The sequence below is a fragment of the Rhyacophila brunnea genome, unplaced genomic scaffold (assembly GCF_057557595.1).
Source record: "Rhyacophila brunnea isolate RB1 unplaced genomic scaffold, BYU_Rbru_1.0 scaffold_2, whole genome shotgun sequence".
Classification (NCBI taxonomy): domain Eukaryota; kingdom Metazoa; phylum Arthropoda; class Insecta; order Trichoptera; family Rhyacophilidae; genus Rhyacophila; species Rhyacophila brunnea.
The window spans coordinates 1,690,515-1,717,042 of record NW_028232859.1 but is presented as its reverse complement, the minus strand read 5'-3'; the positions used below and the strand labels follow the sequence as shown (position 1 = coordinate 1,717,042).

The 26,528-nt window shown below is 31.1% G+C and overlaps 3 protein-coding genes across 3 annotated transcripts in view; 2 read left to right on the top strand and 1 right to left on the bottom strand.

The window, feature by feature from the left end:
* tyn (trynity) overlaps nt 1-14,106 on the top strand; it is an 81,227-nt gene extending 67,121 nt beyond the window's left edge. The window contains exons 8-14 of the mRNA XM_085946367.1: nt 723-898; nt 8,544-8,677; nt 9,687-9,826; nt 10,715-10,796; nt 12,084-12,228; nt 12,782-13,010; nt 13,910-14,106. Of these exons, the coding sequence (XP_085802493.1) occupies nt 723-898; nt 8,544-8,677; nt 9,687-9,826; nt 10,715-10,796; nt 12,084-12,228; nt 12,782-13,010; nt 13,910-14,061 (1,058 nt within the window). The 3' untranslated portion in view covers nt 14,062-14,106. The remainder of the gene's footprint in view (nt 1-722; nt 899-8,543; nt 8,678-9,686; nt 9,827-10,714; nt 10,797-12,083; nt 12,229-12,781; nt 13,011-13,909) is intronic.
* A 3,787-nt stretch (nt 14,107-17,893) lies between these two features.
* On the bottom strand, nt 17,894-21,795 carry Lipt2 (Lipoyl(octanoyl) transferase 2). The gene is made up of 3 exons (XM_085946752.1): nt 21,330-21,795; nt 20,186-20,398; nt 17,894-18,371 (listed from the first exon to the last, which is right to left on the bottom strand). Exons 1-3 carry the CDS (start codon nt 21,523-21,525, stop codon nt 18,046-18,048), a joined length of 735 nt encoding a protein of 244 aa, XP_085802878.1. The 5' UTR covers nt 21,526-21,795; the 3' UTR covers nt 17,894-18,045.
* A 2,303-nt stretch (nt 21,796-24,098) lies between these two features.
* The window catches only part of sick (sickie), a 573,525-nt gene continuing 571,095 nt past the window's right edge, over nt 24,099-26,528 (top strand). Inside the window, exon 1 of the mRNA XM_085946480.1 lies at nt 24,099-24,234. The gene's annotated coding sequence lies outside the window, so the exon portion shown is untranslated. The remainder of the gene's footprint in view (nt 24,235-26,528) is intronic.

Below are 26,528 nucleotides of genomic sequence, written 5' to 3'. Positions count from 1 at the left end.
ATTGCCACCGCGTATTATTCATCCTTATTTATTGAACGTTTAAAACTCGCTACATAGGCCATTCTCAAGAGAAAAGGCCATTATCATTCTCTTGAGAATAGCTTCTAAAACGAGCCAGAAACTCGATAAAAGAAGAAGGAAAAACCCACGATGGCAACCCAAAAATCTATTACGATAAAGTATAACAATTTTATTAATTTGCTGAAGGCAATGACTAATGAATTTTGTAAGTAATTTGTTGACAATTGTGTTGATAATTCAGTTGTAAATATTTTCCCACCGAACGAACAAGAGTGATAATGAAAATTTAAATGATTCCGATAAAGTCTACTAAACTTAATTAAATAATACAAATGTCTACTGTTACGTCTTTGTCTTTGTCTATTGATTGCGAATCACCAGATAGTCTATCATTTTTGTTCACATATTCGTTATTGAGAGGCCTTAATGTACGTAGGTCATATATTCAAGTGATCACTAGCCTGTGTCGTTATAATGTTATTCTGCAGAAAAAGTAATAAATGATGTTATATTTAAAGCTTCATGCTGAGACTATAATACAATATTTCTGCACAGCTCTTTCTAATTACTACAAAATGTACAAATACAGTTCAAATCAGATACTTTGCAATGTTATAGTTGTAATTTTACCGACGTTATATATTTTTTTTATCAAAACTGACCGTAACTAATATTAAATGTTTATATTTACACAATTTCAGTGTCAGTCAACTGCAAAGATACAAGGATCGCAATCCAAGTGAGGACCAATAAGCCATTCAACGGAAGAATCTATGCTCTGGGTCGTTCAGAGACGTGCAACATTGACGTCATCAACAGCGATCTCTTCAGACTGGACCTGACAATGGCTGGACAGGATTGCAATACACAGAGTGTGGTATGTGATTATCAATCATGTTTTTTTATTAGAATTTTTATTAATAATTAAAAAGTTTTGTCATAGCAGTATTACCATTTTAATATTTTGCATATTTAAGTATGATAAAACTGATCATACAATTTATTTGAAAGGTAAAATGATTATTAACGGTAATATTTGTAATGGTAATTAACTAGGTAAGACTTCTAAGATATTTTTTTACTTTTTGCGTTTTTCGAAAAAGAGATAAGCATCTGACTTATTTTAATTAATTATATATATATTTGTTTTGATGTATCTGCAACGCATGAAAGACAATATAATATTATGTAAATGTGTGTGAGAGAGTGAGACATGGAGAACACGTATTAAATGGGGTAAAATTAAAGAAAAAGTACACGTAAACATAAATTCTAAATTTGAAAAATAAACTGTAAAATAAAAGAATTGTTAATTTTAAACAGGACGACGCTAGGGTACCTACTCTAGTATGTAATAGTTTCGACAGATGATTTTAAAGTCTAAATATTGTGATTTCAATTAAAATAATTTATGTTGCTGAACTATGTTATAACCAAGAATGTTGACCGGTGGCACTGCCGCCTGGTAATGTGTTCTAGTTAGAGCCAGCAATCCCGGGCTTGGCGAATGTTGCTAATCTCATTATCTCGAGAAAATATGTGTATTATGGTTGATTTAAAACCCTTTTTAGATAATATTAAAGAATATGACTTCACCCATTAATTAAAGACAAGAAATAAAGTCAGTAGAATTATACTTACATAGGTATATATATATATATATATATATAAACAATTTTAATGGAAATTTCGTATATAACATTAAAATACTATAAAATCAATGTTACTATAGATTGTATAATATTATATAGTTATTTGTAATCTTGTCACTTTTTTCAAGCTATCGAAAAACACAAAAATTATAACAAAATAATATATACATAAACTTATCTTCGGATCCGTACCTATTTGAAATATCCATACAACCGTAGTTATGAAAAGTTTGTAAGCAATTTAAACATACTGCTTTAACCTTTACTGGGAATGAAGAATCTCAGTGCAAAAAATGCAATAAGCTTTTTCAATTTGGAAGCTTGGGCAAAAAGCTCAGGAATACATTTTCTGCCGAATTGATTAAGCGCGCTTTTTCAGTAAACGTTGATCCTTCTTATGACACGTCTTTATAAAACTGAGATCGACTTTTTATCACAACATCTATTTTGCGGTACATCATTGCAATGAAAGCATTATTTTTGTCTAGGTACATGATATTTTTATCGGACAAAATTTGCCGAATTTCGCTTGGCGATCAATGTCAAATATATATCCATAGCATGAATGACCACATGTACGTATTGTATTAATAAATACGGCATTCTTTTTATTGAAAATACATAGCCTTTAAAGCGTCTCAAAAACATTAACTATTAGAAAAATGCTAAAATATTTTGTCAATACATATCGATCTGAGATTTTCTTCAAAGAATTCACATTCATCTTGCAACTAAAAAATGTATTTTCTAAAAGATAAAAGGATATCACAATTAAGTTCTGATATACCTATTGATGTTATCTATAAATTAAATTTAGTAATATTATATTATCCATTCTACGTGTGTATTATTATCATTTAGGAATGATCTCGAAAGCTTTGGTTGGTAGCTTAACGGCCAAAGCACTAGCCCGACAATATATAGGACATAATATATCCAACCTATCCGAGTCCTTTCTATTCAAGTTTTTTAAACTGTTACCCAAAAACTACTTGACACTGATGAAAGTTGCACAGATTGTTATACCTAATACATTTTCTATACAAATTAACTCGCGATTTTGTCCGAGTTAAGAACGAAAATAAAAAGTTTAAAGATATACCTACAGAAAAAAATAGATTTACGCTACCGATCGTCTCTGATTCAGGCGAATTAATTCTAATAATTATGTCATCTGATGTTTTTCAAATTCAGCTAATGAAAGATTATCAGCATTTCAATTAAGGCATTCTATTTTATCACAATGTTTTTATTAGGTCGTATTCTTATTTGTCCGGTACAAATCTTGCAATCGATTTTTAATTAACTTTCCGACTAGCTAGACATTTGAAACTTTTAGAATATATCAGAACACGATGCCAATGCATTTTTTGCCATCTTTAAGTAGAATTAAATTCATTTTCAGTTAATTCTGATTTGTATGAAAAGTTATTTCGGAAGAAATCCGTAATCCAATCCACTATTATTGGTTGCTAAGGGAGTGGTCCTAGCAACTAAATTATTAATATATACGTGTGTTACTATGGAAATCAAAATGACATTTCAGTTTTCTATATTTATTTGTTGCAAAATAGCAAAAAAATGATTTGTTGACAATTGTCTTATTTGTCCTAAATTATTGATACATAGAATTGTCAAGTTTATATGATTCAACAGAAAATTTAAAAACGTGGTATATGAAAAGTTCTTTTTATATTGTAATTATTTATTTATAGTTTGAGATTAATTTTACCAATACAAATTCGTTTGTATTACTTTTCTTTCGGTTTGATTTTACGATGGCATACATTTGAGATTGGATACTCTAATGATGACGGGGCGCACAAAATTATATACGTGCGTTACTATGTAAATCAATATGAGTGTCAAAATGCCATTTCAGTATTATTTCTATCAAATACAATTTTTTTGATCGTTTAAGCTAGTCAAGTCAAGTTTATATGATTCAACAGAAAATTTAAAAACGCTCTATATAAATAGTTCTTTTTATTTTGCAATTATTTATATAGTATAACCTTTTCTACGTTTTTTGAATACATATTATGTATGTTTTTGACATTTTCAAGGTGATCTATTTTCAATAAAAAGAATCTACTATTTTTAAATCTTGTGTATACCTATTCAGTATTGGACAAAAACAATATCAATTTAATTAACTGTCGACTATCATTACATTGGATTTATTTAGTCACCTGTATAAATTTCCGTTACAGTCATACACATGTGCTGGCATCAATAAAGTTGTGTTTTTTGTACAATTAGGTACGAATAGTAACAGCATACAATTTTCAATATTTAAGCGCCTTTAAAAAGTGCCTACGATCTTTTCATTGAATAACAAGGTTATTAGACTTCTTTTTATTGACTTATTGTGAAATTATGATAGCGGTGCGATTTTCGGAAATATTTTTATGTATCCGTTAAAAATTCCTCATAAGTCGGTTTAATTTTCAAGTTTACCAGAATCACCATGTCTCTCTAGACTTTTTCTTCACAAGCTTATAAAATCGATTACACAGTGCGCATTAATCACGCTGTGTAAGTACGTTTTTCGTTTTGCTTGTTTTGTGGTCGTTGCTCTGGATACAAAAAGGCCAGGAAAAAACGGTCAAGTCTGACGGAAATGTTTCGAGGCGCAGCGTCATAATTGGGAAAAGGATAATTTTATAATTTTATAATAAGTGATAAACACACGTTTTTTTCGTTTTGTTTATGCGACAAAGACTTATATTGTAAATGTAACCATATCTAGCAGTCAATCACATCAAACATAATTAACCATTCAACCGAAACTATTAGGTAAACATATTATTTCGTAGTTTTTTAAACTTTTTTTAATGCTATATAATAATTAAAACATATTGATTTTCCTTGTAAACGATTTTATTTGAAATTTCTGGGGTTACACATTTCAAACTATATACCAGATAATAAAATACCTAATTATAGTTAAATTGATGTATCTAACTATAATAATTGAAGTGCATGTGTGTGATTTCAAAATATTTGCCTCTTGATCAGCGTTTTGACTATTAACATGATACCTAACCACAAAATATAATTGTATGTCTGTATATTTGATACTTTGTAATTAAGAAAATAAAAGACTAATATAGATGAAACTGAAATATGTTTAGAGGTTTCAATATTAAAACAGAAAACTTTTTGAAAATAGCGTACTTGCAACAATCCATCACGAGTAGGTTAAGTTTAATGATCAGATAGCAGCGGGCGTATTCGAATCCTCAATCGAGTTTGATACTGACGTACGTGTAGAGTTGGGTATTTCCCGAGAAAATCTCAATCTCGAGATTCGGGATTTCCAGAAAAGAATTCTCGAGAATTCTCGAGATATCGGGAAATTTAATAAAAAACATGTAAAAAATCCTAAAATCAGTGTAAAATCAGACGAATTCCTAAAAAAATATATGATTTTTTTATGTATGTAAGAAGACAAACAAATAGAAGTAGGAAAACAAAAGTAATTCAAAACATTACTTATTAAAATAGAATTTCAAAAAACACGGACTGTCAATATCTTCGTCTGACAATCGCGTACGCTTTTGAGACACAAAATTCCCTGATGTTGAAAAATTGCACTCATTTTGAGTCGACGTTGGCTTAATTGTGTTAAATGCCCCGATCAGTCTTTGAACGTTTTGTGTTTCCTGTCCACTTTTTTCATAAGTATAGGAAAATCCTTTTTTCAATTAATATTTGATATTAAAGAAATCCCGAGTCCCGAGAAAAGATTCTCGAGATCCAGGATTTCCCGAAATGTTAAAAATTTCAATTCTCGAGAGTCGGGATGGAAAATCTCGAAAATTTCTCGAGAATTCCCGAAACTCAATTCTACGTACGTGTCTAAAAGACTTGATATTTATAGAAATGAACCGATTGGGTACAGGGGCGCGTGCCAACCGTTGTCTATCTTATTGGTATAACAATTCAAATGGAATCAATCTATTTTTTATTTCCACCATTTTATTTCCGTATTTCACTAGCTTAAATAAAAGCTCTCAAATTGCTAGTATAACATGAAATTGTTCACGGGGTCTAGAGGTGTAGTCCACTTAAAAATAATTCGTTGTTACTCTGTAGTGGTCGAAAGGCGTAGAAAGAAATCGCCGGATGCCATTAACTTACTTGAAAGATTCTCCGAAATTACCGGAATAAGTGTGGAAAAAAAGTGATTTCGACATTATTTTACAAGTGACACCTCGTCCACAAGTACCTACATTATCACCACGTCACAAGCCGTACTTACTGACATTAATTAATTTATATTGACTGGCTAGAATGGCGAGCTTATTTTGGCTGGAATGCTTTTCGAGCTTAATTTGTTTTTTTTTCTTAACTTCAATTATAAATTTAATGAAATTTACTTTTCGTAAACATCGTCTGGAATATAAAAAAAAAACCAACGTAAACAATTTAATAAAAAGGCAACAAAAGTAATGTAATATTGTTATTTATATTATTATCACCAGCGACGTATGGTGAGGGTAAGCAGGTCATGCGTTGCACATGAGTGGCATGAAGGAACCTATACAAATATTACAACTTTCGCTTAATCAGTGGGTCTATTACTTATCGATCGCTAAAGTGATAAAGTGATAGATATTATCAAACTTAGGGTAGGTTTGTATCAAAGTATTAGCACTTATTGCAACAATACAACCAACTTATTGTAATTGTTACAATTAGTGCTAATACTTTGATACAAACCTACCCTAAGTTTGAAAATATCTTCACTTTATCACTTTAGCGGTCGATAATTATAGAATAGACCCACAGAAATACAAATGTTACTTTAGAGGACTTCGTAATTAAGTAATTATTTTTTTGATGTTATATTTCAGTGCCTCAACGACTTTGTTTATCAATTAATCAAAAATTTAAGTAATTTTATAAATAACATACTACTATCGCTATTATTAATTATTCAATATGTCAACGCAAACTATTGATATTTCGTTTGATATGTTTTTCCTAAAACCACTGATAACTAAACGAAAAATCGAAAATATTAATTTGGTTTCTATATACAGAAATATATGTTATGTTAGTTTATTACCCTTTCTAGTGTCTCAAAACCTAACGATTCAATGCTTTTCACCTATAATAACCATTTAATAAAACGCAATTTTTTTATAGTACTTATTCCACTTTATAACAATATATTCCACTATAAAAAAATGCGTTTTATTAAATAAAAACAACAATACAATGCAGTTCCACCATGAATTGACAGTTAACAAAATAAAAGAAATATAATAACCATGTCTGTTCTAGGTAGTGACTATTGTTTGTTATAAAATATATACCGAACTTACTAATATTAATTAAAATATTACGTTTCGAAGTTGTACTGACCGTAATATTATATTAGAAATTAAATTTACTCCATACGTATATAATTTACGCTAAAACAGTATGTATTATGCATAAAGCGAAACTTGGCTCAAGCTTTTTCTCAATCATTAATAAATCGAGCTTTTAAAACGTATGCCAATAGAAAAGTCTCACTTTTGCGTGCAATAATTAATGTCTGAAGTCATTATTATGCCTTCAAATAGACTTGTATTAAAGCAATAAAAATGAAAGAATACTACCTTAGCACTTTATTTGATTATAATAACACACCTTTGTCGGATAGATGTATGTATAATACCTACTCTCAAGATAATCAAGGTTGCTATAATCAGTATTATTTATAAAACATCAGTGTCCATTCCGAGAAGAGGAATAAGAAATTTTAGTATCAAGGGAATAATAGTAGTTTTTATTGTTATTGTTACAGGGTACTTTACCTTTGTGCAATTATACTGATCGTTTTATATTATTTTCTTAATTGCATAACAGGTAAAGCCTAATGACTGTGTTAAAATCAAAGTAGTTAAATTTATGATTGCATAATAAAACAATGTAATGTTATTATATCGTAGGTAAGGTGTCAGCGATGCCAACTTAGGGTTTTTCATACCAGATCTAGCGTTTTTAAATAGACATCTATAAACACAGAGTGAGGCGCGATAATTTTGACAGAAAACTAAACATCGGTAGTTTGATGCAATATTGTTAAATTTAGTACAGTTCACGGCGGTTTATAAGTTAAATTGTGCCACTATACTTACTAAATTTCCATCCGGCGTAAGAAAGGAGATATATATATATATAGCCTTTTTCGAGAGAGTGGACAACTTAAAACTTTCCATAAAAAATATGTGGGTATAATATGTATTATTTAATTATATTATATGGATAAGTGTGTGAAAAATAAATATATATATATAATATAGATATTTTTTTTATTCTTTCGTAATAAACACATAAATACAAATGAAAGTTACGGAATAATGAACTACATATACATGCATTGTAGGTCGATTTTCATGGCATTAGTATGTATACATACGCCAATTTTATTGTAGGTTAATTTAAAGTAGGTAATTTAAAATATAGGATATTATTCAAAAGATTTGCTTTAAATACATGTTGTATGTATGTACTTAAAACTGAACTCTATCTTCGTTGCAATAAGGGTAATTTTATTCATATAAATGTTTGTCAGATGCTTATAATCCTTTTGGAAAGACGTGCAGTTTATATGGAATGGTGTATTCTGTAGATATATTGTATCAATGATACGTATATTGTAACCAAAATGTCAAAAAAGGTGCCATCTTGTTTGTAACAGTCGTTTTTCAATACGCAAACGTACAAAATATATTTTTTCTATGCCTACTCAACTACACCAAAAACTCTTTCTGGAATTTCCGTCAAATAATTTAATACATTTTTACGACTTTTTGTAGGTTGGTATCTATATAACATTTTAATGTAATGGATATGTAACTTTGTTTCTAGACCGGCGTGTACTCCAACACCGTAGTCCTTCAGCATCACAGCGTGGTGATGACCAAAGCCGACAAGATCTACAAAGTGAAGTGCACATACGACATGAGTTCCAGGAATATAACATTCGGAATGATGCCTGTCAGGTAAAAAAAAATAATTCAATTATTAAAACGCGATAAAAAAAATCACAATTCGCGCACACCTTCGCAACAATACCGACTGTTTTTTTATTCTTCTTCTCGTGGTCCAACACACCTGAGGACGTAAGACCTCCTCGATGTTACCTACGTAGAAGACTGAAAAAATCCATTTAAAAAGTGACAATAATGCTAAATTTATCTTCCGAATCGGCAAATTGTTATCGGTGAGCTCTGTGAGTTCATTGTATTTTTTACGGGCTGACAGTATCGGGACCAAAGGTGTTTCATAATATAAAATAAGATGGGGCCTTCTATTGTTTTCTTATTAAAATCGTTCAAGCGAGTTCCGGTTTGTCAGTAGTGTCATTTTATTTGTAACAATGTTTATTTCTCTCTTCAAAATTTGCATGAATTGCATTATATTATATATTAGTAGTAGACCACTTCCTTTTTCACATGAGACCAGAGTAGATCCCCTTTCCTGAGAAATATGTAAAAAAAAAATCATCAATATTAATAACCACATAGTCCATATTGCGATAGTTGTAGCTTGTGGATTCAAGTCCTATTCTGTATTTTAAAATGTTTTCTAAAAAAAATCTAATAATAATATTTCTGAGGCTTTCCAAACTCGCTTTCAACTTTAACGCGACTACGTGACAAATAATGTGACGTTTCAATTTAATAATATGAATAGTGCTAATTATCATTTTTAGAGTTTTGCATAAGTAGTTTAAAATATGATTTTTCCGAAATTATCTGTTATATACATTAGGCTAATGAGATTATTAATGGACCGGCGGTTTATTTCAAGCCCTAAAGTTTCGCAACAGCGAGAATGACAAAAACTGGCACCTTGTAGAGCCCTCTTTATGATACGTACTTACTAACGATTTTTCAAAACAATTTTATCATAAAATAATCAATAATTACTTTCGTATGACATTGTGGTAGCATCGCTTTTTCGTAGAAGTATTTATAATAACATTGTGTTTCTATGTAATCTTTGTAGGGATCCTGAGATGATTTCCATCACATCAGCGCCTGAAGCTCCTCCACCACGCATCCGTATCCTCGACGCCAGAGCAAGGGAAGTGGAAACTGTCAGAATTGGAGACAAGCTCACCTTCAGAATCGAAATCCCAGAAGACAGTAAGTGAATCCTAGTTAATTGATTTTACAAAAGGCATATTTAAATATACATTTTTAAATAGGTATGTATCTAATATAATACCTTTATCTACTAGACACGCGTTATAGATTTTGTTAATTATTTAGGGGGAGTGTAGTGACTAGAAGTATCAAGTGATCGAATAACGAAATGCAATTTAATTCATTTTATCTATTTTATATTATTTTGAATATGTTTTTAATTCACTTGAAAAAAATACTGTTGTAAATGAGGATTCGTTAAAGACATCTATCTTATTTTCGTTTAGTTTGATATGTTCTTTTTAAGTCATTTGAGAGATTGTAGTGTATTTTACTTATTTTAAAGATTACTGATTTTTCTCGAAAATAAAAAATGAATTTACTTAGTTATAAATTTTTTTTTAAATTTATATCGATCGAGCTTCGGTGTGGTCACTTTTTCCGTTTTATTGATTTTAGATACGTATTGATGTATTGATTTAAATTACTTTGAATGCGAATTTTCAGTAAATTGTATTAGTTTAATTGCACCACTAGATGTCTCTAGTAGTACTACAGTATCACTTTATTTCGTCCTAATCACTGTCATAAAAATGCACTTGACATATTTTTGCAAAGTTTAGTAGTCCTTTATTTTATTATTCTTTTATAGTACCATACCTTCGGGTACCAACAAGATTTCCTTAATGGTGAGTATTTTGATTAAAACTTTTTACAAAATTGAATAAAAGGCTCTGAAATTTCCAGACCGGTCATAGTACGAGTATGTAAACTAAATATTACATAATGTAAGGACATCATTTATCTTCCATATAAATGGTATGGAAAATACATATGGAACAAATATAAATTGTAGTAATGACATTAATATTTTGTTTATAATTTCAGCTCCTTATGGAATCTTCGCTCGCAGCTGTGTGGCAATGGCCAAGGACTCAAAGAGTACTTTCCAGATCATTGATGATGAAGGGTAGGTCACTTGACTAAACATATACCTAATAATGTATTAAGGTATTATCAAATTTGTCTAATAAGCTCAAATACACTATTAGATTCAACAGCTATAAATATCTATGGCCGGAATATAAAACCACATAAGTTAAGAAATTTCATTTTTCGTTTTATTCAATAAACCAAGTCAAATGTAATGTTTTTTTTTTCTTTTATTTTGTTAACTGTCAATTCATGATGGAACTGCATTGTATTGTTGTTTTTATTTAATAAAACGCAATTTTTTTTTATAGTACTTATTCCACTTTAATTAATATATTAGGACCGGTTTCGTCCGCCTCAGTGGGACATTTTCAACTGAATGTTGCTTGGAAAATGTTATATTATAAACAAACATAATCACGTAAATTAACTACCTCTGAGAAGAAGGGTAAAAACACACACGAGACAGCAATACTGTATGACTTACATATATTTAGTTGCTGCGTGGCAATTGGTTTTATTCTGTAAATTTCTTTGTGATATAAGTACCTACTGGCTATTTTTTTGTGTATACAAAAAACAATTCTACTGGTTATAAAAAGGTGATTATTGATAACTTATCATAGGTACCTACCTAAAAAACTCACTAAGCTTAATAATAAATTAAATTAGCTGCAAGATATTTCGGTTAATTTTTAGCAAAAATTTTTCTAACAAGCTAGTTAAATTTATTTAGATGCATATACTATCATCACATTTTATGTACAATCAGGATCAGGAATTCAGTACGCTTAGGCGTTAGACAGACATTTTTATAATAATACAAAATTAATTAAATTACTTCTTCAATAATATAATTTATTGTCGGATAATAGCCGTAGTAGGTCGTAAGACAAAATATGAAAATTAAAAATATGTTAATTTTTAATTTGTTTATTTCACAATTATGTAGGTAACTATAAATATCCACACATATGAGGCGTCTACCGATGCAGTACTATAACCGATATTATATACATTTATATTAGCTAATTAACTCCTATTTGCAATAAATTCATGAAAAATAAAATCGGAGGTGTCAACATCACTATTTATATCATTTTAAATAGTCGGTTTCTGTAAGTATTAAACATTATTTTCAAGTGATTTTGGGGCATTTTAGAAGTAATTAGATAATATGTAAAATTTCACATAGAATGTGGACTTTTGATAGATTTTGACCATATGTGGACTTACCGGCTATTGTTATTAGACTTCTCATATATTTGAGCCGTATATAAAATGATATTTAGATACCCTGACTAACATAATTTTTACCTTTCAGATGCCCTGTGGACCCATCTATCTTCCCCGCCTTCACCCCCGATGGCAACGCTTTGCAATCAGTCTATGAAGCTTTCCGTTTCACCGAATCATACGGAGTGATCTTCCAATGTAACGTCAAGTACTGTCTTGGACCATGTGAACCGGTAAGTCAATAAATATCAGATAATATTTTCATATTAATACAACCTATATTGTAGTGTAAAAGAAAGTGTCTCCAAGAAATTGTCATTATAATTATTAATCTACCGTTAAACGTGTACTGAAGATCATACTGTGATGTTCTATTTATGGTAAAAACATTTGTTGCAGGTATTATGAAATTTTGCAAATACTTTAATTGCATGAACGCAATAATTTATACTGTGGTGCAATGGAAGAAATAATTGTTGTTTTAGAAATGGATGGAAAGATGTCGCAACGAACCAATATTATAGATCTACCATCATAAATTGGCGTTTTAGGGAGGGCGCTAGTATGACATTGAGAATATTACCATAACTAACAAAAAAATGGTAATTTATAATTTTTTATTGGTAGTAGATTTCTGTACAAATATTATGCAATCCAAACATGTTGCAAAATTAAATGGCATTTGTAACAAATTTATCCTCGATAGACAATTTTAGTTTCAAATTCGACCGGACGCCAACTTACGATGGTAGATCTATAATACATAATTTTGTTTGTCATTTTCAGGCTGTCTGCGATTGGGGTCGCGATTCTCTGGAGTCATGGGGCCGTCGCAGGAGGTCTCTCTCATCAAACTCTTCAGATGAAGCCCCCCAGCTGAACCAGGAGGAAGAAGAAGACATGAACATCTCACAGGAGATCCTAGTTTTGGACTTTGGTGATGAGAGGCAAAGCGCTGATTTCTTGAGAACTGATCAGCTAGGAGGGTTGGCCGCGGAGGCTGATTTTACTAGAGGTATGCTTATAATATAATATCTATTATGCATCACTCAATAATAAATTGACCTTAATCTTGAAAGTATTTTAGCTTGATGTTAAAAGTGACTGTTATGAAAATAAATTATCAAATTATTCTATTATTGAAGATGAATTTCATTCTTATATCCCTAGATGTCACTATTTATTATGATACTCAAGATAAAAATTTATTTGACAGTTGTATTAAAAATAATTATTGGGTATAAACTACAAATTCTACATTAAAAAAAAAATGATAAAATGGTCTCAAATCACTTAAAAAATATATAAAATAACACTAGTCCTGTCACTATCAAAAATTCTTTGACCCATCTACCATAGGCTGAATATTGCTACCAGATAGTAGTTTCTCTAAGATTCTTCAGATGATTCATGTAAATTTCATTGATTTAAATATCTTTTACACCCACGATGGCTGTATAATGTCGTGGGTCCCAGGTTTGAATCGTGGGTCTGGCAAGTACACATATTGTTTTTCAATTTTTGTATGTGTCAGAGTATGGACCTAATATGTTAAGTAAGTGGCTGACATCTATTTCTCGTAAAAACAAAAATCTGTTAATACAAACCTCTTCTCTGTGGAGGCCCATATGATCTTATTAGGATCGGACATAAAATATCTTTTACATTTTCAATCCACACACTAATTTGATTTAAAACTAACATATTAGTTGTTCAAAAATCATTTATGGATCAAGATATGGTATGGTAGAGACCGACAAGTTTAACGTGAGGCTCCACTGCATAGCTACCGCGTTGCCGGGGAGCCTCACATTAAAATTTTCGGTCTCTATCAAGATATGGTATGGTATTTTGTAAACCAATGTTTGACAATCCTCATATGTATTAATTATTGGTATTTATTTGAAATTTCAGATAAGACAGTAACAATTGTGGAGCCTTGCCCCACGAAGAGTTCAGTGTTGGCGTTAGGAGTTGCATGTGCTCTGATGCTGCTGCTATACATCTGCACCATCTTCTGCTATTTCATGAGAAAGTGGTTGTCACCTGCCAAAAGGATGCCTTAGGTCAAAATTTTTTAGTTGATTGAACGCCAGTTTTAATATGTATAAGAAATGCAAAATTGTGACTTCGCACTGCTATTATTATTGGATTACAAGCATTATTACAGGATGGCTAGAAATAATAGTGAATAAGAATTAAGCCAACAAATAAGTATACAAACATTATTATTCTGAGCCACTGTAATATAAATGAAATCATATCAAAATTTACCAGTTACATAGTACTAAATCTTAATCAATTCAGTATTCAAACGATACTACTAAAATTTGCTGTATGGTAGGTAAATAATAAAACTGGTTCAATAATATTTGCACAACTTTGTCTTTGGTGTTTCGCGGTGCTTGCTTATGGATGGATTTATTTTGTGAAAGCTGATGTTTTGTTTGATTAAATGAATGATGGAGGTAATGATTTTTACGCGTTACTGCTAAAAGGAGAGGAAAATTTACGACTATAAATGCATTTATATTTATTTTTATAGATCTGTGAAGTTATGCAGGCAATTTCAATAGTAACATCAATACATATTGCTCAAACTTTTTAATGTAATAGTAATACTATATAAAAGTGTTTAAAATCGCATTCTTAAAAACCAGTAAACAATATTATGTCTTCATGGATGTAAACCGCAATAAATTCTAAATGAATATTTATTTTAAGTAGTTCATCCGTCCAGTTATGATTATAATATATATATAATAAAATACTTTGACAATAATTAAGCTTTAGTTCTGACAGCATACAAAATGGTGGAAGTTTCCTGGGAAAATTCTACTAAAGCAATGAATTTATTATTGGGACGTAAATTGATCAATCACACTGCAATGATTAATTCTTTAATACATGTTTATAGGACCTTATTGCAATATAAGATATACGAATTAGTTTATAAGACGATTTAGGTTAAATGAAATTGTTTAAAAATTGTCACAAATAACCGACTGGACCCGTAATTTAAGCTTCTTGATATTTTATTTTAAAAAAGTAATAATATAATAATATGTATTACTTTTAAAGCATTCTTGTATTAAAATTCAAATAGGCAATCCGTTAGAATTAAGAAATACACATACTTATTATTTGCTTTCAAATAAAAATAATCCCAGTTGGTAATTTGAATCAATTTTTTAATAACATTTCTCAAACTGACAAGTAGAATATAAGATTTTTTAGTATTAGTGATCAATAATATCAACCAATATTTTTATACATTGACTTTAATCATAATAATTAATTTAGTTCATAATACAACAATTTACAAAATATATATTATTGATAACATGTGAATAACAATTGATTCACGATAGATTTAAAGTATTTATTATACCTGTTGATAACTTTCAATTGGGTTTGACAGATACTGGAAAGATTTCGTTGAAATCTAAATAGTAAGCTGTGTACAATATTATTTTATTATCCAGTGTTTAAATTTGGTTCAATAATCATCCCTATTATGAGTAACGATAGAATAAATTGTAAAAGACAGTATCTATGCGTATTATGCAAAAATTTCTCTTCACGGATAATCTAAACTTTCTTTAATATTTCCTAGATGGTATTCAATGCCAAATATTCCCTTCATATTGTAATATCTACAATATACTTAGAAATATTCAATTTACTCTGCTTAGTAGATAATTGATTTTTATAAAAAATATATAACCCAATGTGAGACTTGCCAACAGGTTAAGATTATTTATCAAATTAAATATGTTCTGAATGTAACAAAATTAATTTTGTCAATGTTCAACTATAAACTCACCGTCAAATGAAATTGTACGAGTTTATTTTTGAGCAAGCGATTTAGCTGTAACAAAATTTTGTACTTAAGGTTATATTTTTAATAAAACTATTTTAAATATTGAATCTGTTTTTAATTCACCAACTGTGTGTATATTTTTATAATTTGCATGTGTCTTCATTCAAGAAATAGCCTAAACATAGTATATTATTGGCTCCATGATGTTTGTAAGATAGTAATCAGGGACGCACACATAGGTCAATACTACCAAAAGTGACTAGAATTCTCATTTACACCGGGTATAAGTCGGAAAAAATACATGGCCAAATTTAGATATCTTCAAGTGTTTAAACTATAGTATGTAAGCATACCTAAGAGAAAGCCACGGATAGTATCCATGCAACATAATAAGAAAAGGAGTCTCAAAAATTTCTTTTAAACTCGCTCCATCATAAGGTCATATTTCAACTGATGTAGGAAATAGACAATCGACCCACTCTAAAGCTGACTTCTAACTAAAAAATTATGTAGGATTTTTAATACCTTAATGCCAAGACCCCTTACAGATGGTATTCGTGATAGGAAAGATAGAGGTTACGTTTGAGTTTAGGATTCATGTTAAGACCTCTATTATGTAAGTTAATCCACTGTTGGATGAAGGTCTTCCCGTAGCTCCTTACACTACTACTACTAACTTAAATCAGTTTTTTAGATCAAGCTGATTTATGCCCACGGTGGCCGCGCGGCTTAAGTGTTGGACTATAACGCCGTGGGTTTGAATCCTGGGTCTGGCAAGTACACATATTGTTTTTCAATTTGTGTGTGTCAGGGTATGGACCTAATAGGTTGAACAAGTAGCTGACATCCATTTCTCGTAAAAAACAAAATCTGTCAATACAAACCTCTACTCTGTGGAGGCCCATATGACCTATTAGGATCGGACATGGTCGAAAGAAAAGATGTTTGAGACTTTCATGGTTGTTTGTTATTGTCATAGATTTTTGTGTTGTCACTGCATGTTCTTTCTCTATCCTTTCTATTCTCAAAAGATAATGTATTGAAGTATTCTGATGTGTCGAAAAATGGTCTGCTTTACTGAGAGCAAATTTTCTCAGAGTAAAAAGGATACGATTGTGTACCGTGTCAGTTGTGATGACCAGAGATACCAAATTGGATTTTGAATTGTGTAGGAAGTACCGGAAGCCATGATGTTTTTAAACGTAGCACATCATCCCGATTAATATTTACATGGTTCCTGCGAATTTTGATAGCTTCCTAAAGCTTAGTAAACTAAGCAAGAAAAATATTCCTTATTCCGGAGTGAAATCTTGGTCTCAATAGTCAAATTTGTGGCCAATGTCCATCGAGTGTTCAACAAATGCTGACATTGTGCAATGTTTTAATTGATATGCCTCGTCGTATTCACCCGTGAGAAGAGCCTCTGTAACATGCCCGAAATACCGAGGAAAAAAGGCGGAACAACACACATCTATTAGAATAATGGGCACCTACTATTTGAAAATTTAAAGGTGTATAAAATCAAGTGTTTGTTGTATAATCACATATTTAGGTTAAGTATTTCATCCTATTTGGTGACATTGGGCTTTTTTAAGTGTATATTTCGCACTGTGAGTGTAAAACCAAGGCATCTGCAAATTTGTCAATTTCGAGATTAAATGCAAAACAACTGCAAAAGTCGTGAACTTGATAATGTAAAAGTGAAGTAACTTAAAGAACATGCAATATAATCTAGATATAAACCAAATATTATGGTTTTTTTTAGAAACTCTATTTCTCCTAACAAAACGAAGACTTCAAACCCTAATATATCCAAAATGTGTCTTTTGCAGATGCCATGGTTTTACACTCACGGTGCGATTTATTGAATCCATTTGCATACTTACCTTTGAACTGAAATCTCTGCTAATAATGACTTTTGCCATAACAGCAATATATAATGGAAAACAAAATCATACAAACAGATATTTTTTAACACAATATTAATAACTAGTAATAGATAAACACTTTAATAAATATTTATTTTTGTTATTACTACCAATGACGATAGCCACAAAAAAACATAATATAGGTATATAAGTAACATAGAAAATCCTTGAACTACATAAATACACAAGATTTGATCATGTTTATAAGACATTAGTTTAATAAATTAAAAACTTAACACATGTAATAATAAAAACAATTCAAATTGACTAATAAAGATAATAAATAAATACAGATAACGTTAACTATTAACAACTTCCAAAATACTATTTTTGTCATTATCAGAAATAGATATCAAACTACACTCAAACACATCTTCAAAACACTTTTTAAATATGGGCATCGTCTCGTCAATTGTCATATTTCTTTTGAGCTCTTTTGACAGCGACGTGACGCCTTTTCCTTCTATACCACACGGTATTATGTGATTGAACCATTCAAGGTCAGTGGTACAATTCAGTGCTAAGCCATGTGTAGTCACACCTCGGGAAACATGGACACCAATTGCACAAATTTTGTTGTCACCTACCCAAACACCGGTGTTGGGTGATCGAGCGGCTGTTATTCCTGAAATATAAAGCATTTATTTATTGTTTTAAGAAGTATGTGGTTGAGTGCTATTTTTAATTTTTGTTAGGTTTTTTTTTTGTTACAAGCAGGAGCATAAAAAATATCAAAACAATGAATGAAATATGATGATCCATAGTTTTCTGGATATTTTGAATTAAATTGTCTACAAAATATAGAGAAATAAGTAAACCTCCTTATTGTAATATTTTTTTTTTTTTTTTAGATTTATTAATAACCATGTCCTTGCTTTTTCGTACAAGGTGGTTTATTAGTAATTTTGAACAATCACAAACACCCAGGCTTTGAGAAAAACACATAAATGTTTTTGTCGTGACCGGGAATCGAACCCAGAACTCTCGGGTGGAAGGCCAGCGCCTTACCCACTGCACCACGAGAGCCGCCTCTTATTGTAATATTGTCTCTCTTTCAACAAGGATGTAATAACTTACATTCATCTTTGTAAAACAAAAAATGTTGTGTGTAGAACACGCACGTTGGTCGTGAAATTTAAGAATCCGATAATGCCATTTTTTAATTTCTTGTGTACAGTGGAACTCCGATCTACCGTTTTCACATAAATCCTCGATTTATCGTCTAAATATTATGGTACCGTCACAAATATTATCTCGATTGACCGTTTTTGTTATTTTTCATTTCGCTTTTGTAGAATTGTTTATGATACATACAGACCTTTCAGTCACGTCGGTATGTTTGCATATGTCGGTCGGAGCTCAGTCTCGCCAGGCCTTTCAGTCGCGTCATACACTCGGATAGACGCCCAGGCTTGCCTCACATCTCGTATCACGAATTTTTGAACGAAAGTCGCAACTAAAATGCCCCCCACGAAGAAAACTAGAACTATAGCTGAGAAACTGAAAATGATTCAAGACGTCGAAAAAAATCCAGGAGGAAAACAAGCTTTTTTTTAAAAAAAAATATATCCGCATTTATCGTTTTTTTGAGGGTCCCTTGAAAACCGTAGAATCGGGGTTTCACTGTACTTGATTTGAGTATTGTTAATCCACTCGTTGTAATGTTGTGGGTAGTTGATCGTATATCTCAATATGGAATTGAATCGTAATTATTATTCAGTAAAAACATGTATTGTGAAGATATTACCGAGATATTTAGAGAAGTTTAGATAAATAATCATAGGTATTTCAAATACGTAGGAGCATGCCCCCCACATCCTGAACCGGGCCCCCAGGCTAGGATGTTTGGCGGGCCCCCCTACCTATCGCTAAAGGTAAAGGCAGTGTGACGCACTACAGTAGCGTTTTCCATGGTGTACGCGGTAAAATTAAGGTGTATTTTTAGCGATTTTTTGTATTCTTAATATGTACATCTATTTGAATTATGGAGTTGTCGAGTATCGACACATAGTTAAAAATTGCATCGTATAATCAAATATTTAAATTATTAATAATAATTTAACTAAAATAGCGCCGCGGGCGACTTTTTTTACTATAAGAGCAAATTTGTGGTCTGTGTTTATCTCACTTATTGGTCGACTCATCATGCCGGGCCCTTCCTGAGCCCGGGCCCCTAGGCTAGAGCCCTGTCAGCCCCCCCCCCTTGTGGGGGCCATGCGTAGGAGTCATTTGTATCGAACAGTCAAAACAATGGCAATTATTAACAAGCCACCATGTTTCCATCTGAATCGACCAAGAAATGACATTTAAATTTTGCTCTGGCTGCTAAATCTACCTGTCTAAAAACGTTCCAGAAATGCCACCAAGTGTTTTAATACTACAATTTTATAAGGCGCATTCTTTTGATATTAGTGAAACCCTTACTCTGTCAACACTCACCTAATCTAGCGCAAGTTTCAATAGCTGTCTGCTCCAGACGGCAAACAAACCACCTGACACTGGGCTTAAAATGCCTTAAATTAAGAACTGGATAAGCTGTTAATTGGCCTGGTCCATGAAATGTTGCCAATCCGCCCCTGTTCACTTTTCTGTATTGAGCACCTAGAGATTCTAACTTGGCTTGTTCACTTGGAGTGAGACAGTCTCTGAGGCCTAGGGAGAGAATAATAAACCACAATTCATTTTATTGACTGGAAATATTTAGTGAAAATACAATATTATAATTTATTTATTGCCTCAATAGATGTCACTATTAGAACCCCATATGCACTATTTTGACATTCGTATCAATTTTAAATTACTAATGTAAAGGCTTAGGATTCTTAGGTATTTAAATATTTTTGTTGTCCGTTTCAGACAATTTTGAAACATTTAGCCCTATTTGTTAGCACCTATTTTTACATATTCTAGGTTTAAGCACTTATTTTCATATAAACACAAAATTTCATTGTTGCTGGACCAATTGGAATAAAAATGCTGGACTTCAAACGCTGCAGAATATTAAAGCTATTTTGGAGAACATCTGTGTCTCAGATGTTTCAATTTTTTCTACTTCAGAAATAGTTTCATTTACATACGCAATAATAACATCTGTAGACGTGGGAAGAAGTTTTTCCATGTATAAAAATTTTCAAAGATCAAATCGTCGAAGATTCACTTTTGAAAACTTGAAGAATAATTTTATTATTTATTTGTAATAAAGCGTTTTCTGTTTGTGAATAAATAATAAATTAAACTGTTAAAATATAATATTTATGATTTACATATTGTAACAGTTACTAATTAAAATTTTTAGCACCTATTTTTGTTTTTTTAGCACATAATTATGAAATTTTAATCACATATTTTTCTATTATATCTACATATTTTAGGTACCTATTATAAATTTTTTAGCACCTAAAATCCTAAGCCTAGTAATGTACAAGCTACTAATTTAAGATTACATAAAATAGGTATATATCATATTATGATACAAATATACGGTTTGTCAGTTTTATAGGTCAAGACATATTACACTTAACATTACGTATCTATTAGGTACATTCTGAAATGAAATGATTATTTAAACAAATATTCTCGTTACCGGCTGTATATACAGGTTCGTGTTCCATCACCAATAGAGTATTTCGTATGTCAAATGTGGCAGAATCTTTTAAAACTTCGTCCTTAGTTTTACGAGGGTCGTTATGGTTGTGTAATTTTGACAGATGTTTTTGAAGTTTGTTGGAACTGTCATAACAAACCCTACGGATATTCCAAAACTTAACTGCGTTTGTCATGACTTGATCGAGATAAACACCAATTATATGGGTTAGAAAATTAAATAAACAGATAATAAAATTACTTGATACTGCTAGGTTATGTAAATTTACTTAATAACGTACAGAATTGTCAAGTATCAAAAATACTGGTATAGTCAGTAAGTTGCTATTAGTTTATGGCCTTTTTTAGTTATGAAAAAAATTAACCACAGCTAAATCACTCCAATAACAAAACGGAATTGAGCCTAATTGAGGTTACTTGGTTATAACCTAGAAATGTGACATTGACATTTGATAAAAAAAGAGGATGTGTTGCCATTATTAGATCGTCAATAAACATGATACAATGTTGCTACTTTTTTCTATGCTGAATATTTTATTGAAAAGGTTTTTATATCTGAAAAAAGGTACACGGAACATTTTTCGTATTGAATTATTGAAAATCATAATATTTATGGCATTCAATAATTTTATGCTAAAGATACTCAAAGTAGTGTAGTACGTTTTATTGTACATTTTTCGTAGAATCAAAATTATTATTATAGTACATTACAATGTCTATACTATAATCTGAGGAATATATTATTTGGATGTGGCTATGTACCGTCGCGTTGGTTTTTCTTTATACAAATCCACACGCTCAGTCGGATTTCGACAAAATTTGGACAGAAGACGGAGGCCGATGAGCCGGAGTGCGTGGTTGTGGTCTCAAATTTCAGATTTAACCCGTTGCACCCCGGGGACAGTTTGACAGTTTTTGCGGAAAATTGCACCGCGTAAAGGACCTTGAAACGCGGAATTTAATGCTGCAACCCCCATTTTTTATTGAAAATGTCGGTAGAATGTGTACATTTAAGAAATATTGGTTTTATTTCAGCTTGATCGGAGGTCAAATGGTAAAGTTAGATGCAAATAATTGTGTTATTAGAATCGCTAATCGGCAGGGAGCCAATCGAGCCGGCGCGGCGAGGGCGACGCAGTGCTTCCACATTAGATCAGAATGCTTCACTCACTCACAATTATTGTATTTAGCGGCATCAAGAGTGGGGAGTAGTAAAAATCTATATATTTTGGCACTAAATGGAAAAGCCACAAATATTGTATATCGAAAAGCCCTGGAATGATGGATTGGATATTTATATAATTATGGATGGATATTTATATTATATGGAAAAACCTTAAAATAATAAATTGAATATTATTATGTACTACTTTTTAAGATATTTAAATACAATACATGTACAAAAATATACTATATTATGTTAAAAATAAAAATCTCTAATATTATATTTCTTTACTTTTTTAAAATTCAATCCTTTGCACTCTACGTATTAGCCGGGTGATACTGCTAGTATTCTATAAAGCATTTCTATTCTTTTACAGCAGTATAGCTTATTCTATGCAAAACTAGATGGCACTGCGACAGTAAAATTGATACTATTATTTTAGCGTAGATTACAACAAAAAATAGAAGCATTGATAATTCTATAAGTTTCAGTGTAATTTAACAGGTGCCGCTAGTTTTAAAACAAAATGTTCCAAGTTGAGCAATACTGAAAGCTCGAAACACAAGGCATGTGAACTGAATATTTTGATATTTCTAACAGGATTCTTAGTGGAAACGTGCTAGAAGCAAAACAGTATGGAACTTGCCTTTAGGGGCGTAGGTCGCGTAATATCATTGATGAAAACAAAATCGTACACAATCATCGCAAACATAAACATGTGACATATCCTAATTTTTCATATGTATATTGCTTTATGCCAATGATAAAATAACAGTTCAGTTATTGTTTTGACAAAGTGAGTGCGAGAAGAATATGTTTCAAAGGTCTTTCGAAAATATACATTGTTTTGTTTATTAAAATAAGGAGCCGGCTTTTTAAAAACCAACCCTTATTAGGAAGGGTCATTTATTTTACGAAACATATGTTTGAAAATGTTTTAATCTTATATTGGATTAAAGTACCTGTACATTTTTTTTATTAAATAACTGACAAAGTGTAAATATTTTTAATCTTAAATCTTGAAACTGTCATTTCACAGTACTTTAAAAATAAAAATTAACAGAAATATTATAATAATATGTAGAAAATATAGAAAATATAATATATAAATATTTATACTTACTTAGATAATAATATATAGAAAATGTGTTTTCCGCTGTATTCCTGATAACCGAACAGTACCGAAATTATATTATTGTTGATTTCAGTCCAATTCGAGTTAAGTATATTTTATTTTGTATTAAGTATGTACCTATATTTTGAGATTCAATTTCCAGCGATGCTTAACTATTGAGAAACTGTTTATTTATCAGAAAAAAGTACATTTAATATACCTAGTTTAAACATTTTTAACCGATCGAAATACTGTGAAAATTGTGGATATGAACTAAATTACTAAGTATATCACAATACAGTATGTACATTACTGTTATATAATTCAGGTTAATATAAACTAAATATATAAGTAATAACATTTAAAAAAGTTAAAACTAAATAATATATTAAAATACCATCTGTTTTTATAATAAGAAATTATAAATAAAAGTGGGTGAATCTTTATCTGTTTATCGAGAAGTTGGGTGCCAGTGAATTAGGGTGACTGTGGCCGCAATATGTCCGATAATAACTGGTGGTAGTTGATACGAGCCACCCCAGTTTATTTATTTACTGTTTGCGCTTTTCGGGTGACCATAATGATGCATCATTAAGGATATAGGGGGTAAGTTTAATGCTATTATGATCTACATTATTTACTAATCTATTATTGATCTAATTGGTATTGCCGGAAAATAAAAAATATGACAAACTAACGAACGGGAGAAAGTAATCGGATGATATAATTATTGTAGCATGGTTTTCGCCTTGTGACACTTTCACTCTTCCCGGGGTGCTAAGCCACAGTCCTTCATGCTAGCTAGCAACACATCATCATGTTTGGATCATCTCCTGTCCAGTGACGTCCTTAGACAAAATGCCGCCCCATTTTTATGCAGTATTTTTTATCATCCTTACATGACCCCAATATTAAGAAATGTGTTGTATGGATACATTACTAACAAAATATATACCACTAAATCCAATTTAAATTCCATCTCTACTTCAATCACATTGCGAGTCCACGCTTTCAGATACATTTAAAAATACACCTGACAACTTTTAAAACACGCGAGCTAGGTAAGTACCTATGTACCTACATACAATTCAAATATAATTCGCAAATCTGCACGTGTCATTGCTGGTATTCAAGGACGTGACGTCCAGGGACAACAGAAGTAAACTAGACATCGCGAAACCGACAAAAAAATACAGTTCTGTTAAACCTTTTATGTTAATTCTTAATAAGTACATTTTGTACTTACCTATTTCTATATAATATACCTAACGATTCTCCTCGATTTGCCGCCCTTCAAGTAACTGCTGCCCCCAAGCGACGCTCAATCTGACTACCCCCACGGGACGTCACTGCTCCTGTCCATTAGGGGGTCATCCATTAATGACGTCATTAGATTTACGAATATTTTATACCTTTTAACCCTCATTATGTCATATTGAGTCATAAAATATTTGCACCTTTAATCGAAAATGTCCCATTGAAGCAGACAAAACCGGTACAATGGAGAATAACAATATATATTATTGTCTTCCCACCAATAAAAGACGGGCCACTTTTGTTTCCGGTAAATGTGCCGCAGAGGTGGCCTTGAGATTTTACAACATTCTTTTTAGACCAAACCAAACCTAACTTATATAACCTAACCTAATCTAACCTACCCCATCCTAATATTACCACATATTATAATCTTAGTTTGTGATAATGGTGCATCAAAATATATGAAAATTTCAAATTTTCAATTAACGATTATTGGATCGAAAAGCTGATGCGCCGACAGAAAAACGTATTATTATTATAATTGTCTACATGGAATAAACTGTTTTCGTAAAAAAAAAATATAAAAGCTCATGGCCACCTCTGCGGCACAATTGCCTTGTTTTCTTTGCTTGTGGCTTTTTGCTTCTGTTTGGTTGCATTGATATACTTATATACAGGATCCACCAATTCATACAATATCTGAACAACAATATATACAAATAAATTAATGTAGGTAATCATGTAAAACTCTTCTGAACCATCCCACATATTTAGAAAAATATTGATTATAATATAATATCTATTGATTAAGTGGAAAATTAAATTTTCGCTGCAGAATCATAATATGTAGCAGGTTCACATGTACCTACCCATGCTTAGAGATTTATTTACCAGGGTCGCAGTGAGATAAAAACGCCATTCATTAGTGTTAGAAGTCTAAAATAACCTTTTTATAGAATGCATAGTTTTTTTAATTGAGCAAACGCGTAAAATCACAAATACCAGTAGGTATGGTAAGTAACCAAAGCAAAACGTCAACAGTAGGCCGTTAATTTTATTATTATTACTGATATTATTAATTTTGTATATTTACCAATTCCATAATACTAAAAATGTTCCATCGTTATCAAATTATATTGTAATACAAAAAGCTTGTATCAGGTACCTACTACCTTTATTTATAGTAATGTAAACTATTTCTTTAAAACCCTTTTTATATCAAAATGTTGCCACTGTCAAAATAACGTATTCTTATTCTCACACTAACCTAGATAGATTATTTATTTATTTAGACATGCTACGAATGAATGCAAACATTCGGCTTTGACTAGCCAAATAAACACTTATTTGTAAATATGGTAACTTTTTGAAAAATAACAATGTTCTGTGCCATGCACCCATTATTATGAAGTTTAATCAGTTGCCCTACATCATATTCAGATTGGTACATATTGATATTGTTATTGTAAGTACCTACAGGGTCAGTGATCCCCAAACGGTGCACAGCGGCACACTATTGTGGTGTTGTTGTTTTTATTTAATAAAACGCAATTTTTTTTATAGTACTTATTCCACTTTTAATTAATATATTAGGACCGGTTTCGTCCGCCTCAGTGGGACATTTTCAACAACAAAAATGTCCC

Excerpts from the sequence above, each read along its gene's own strand:
- Lipt2 (XM_085946752.1), bottom strand. The coding sequence starts at position 21,525 with ATGACAAACGCAGTTAAGTTTTGGAATATCCGTAGGGTTTGTTATGAC. Across the intron at positions 20,399-21,329 it reads CGAACCTGTATATACAGCCG|GCCTCAGAGACTGTCTCACT; the intron begins GTAACGAGAATA and ends TTCTCTCCCTAG. Across the intron at positions 18,372-20,185 it reads TGAAACTTGCGCTAGATTAG|GAATAACAGCCGCTCGATCA; the intron begins GTGAGTGTTGAC and ends TTTATATTTCAG.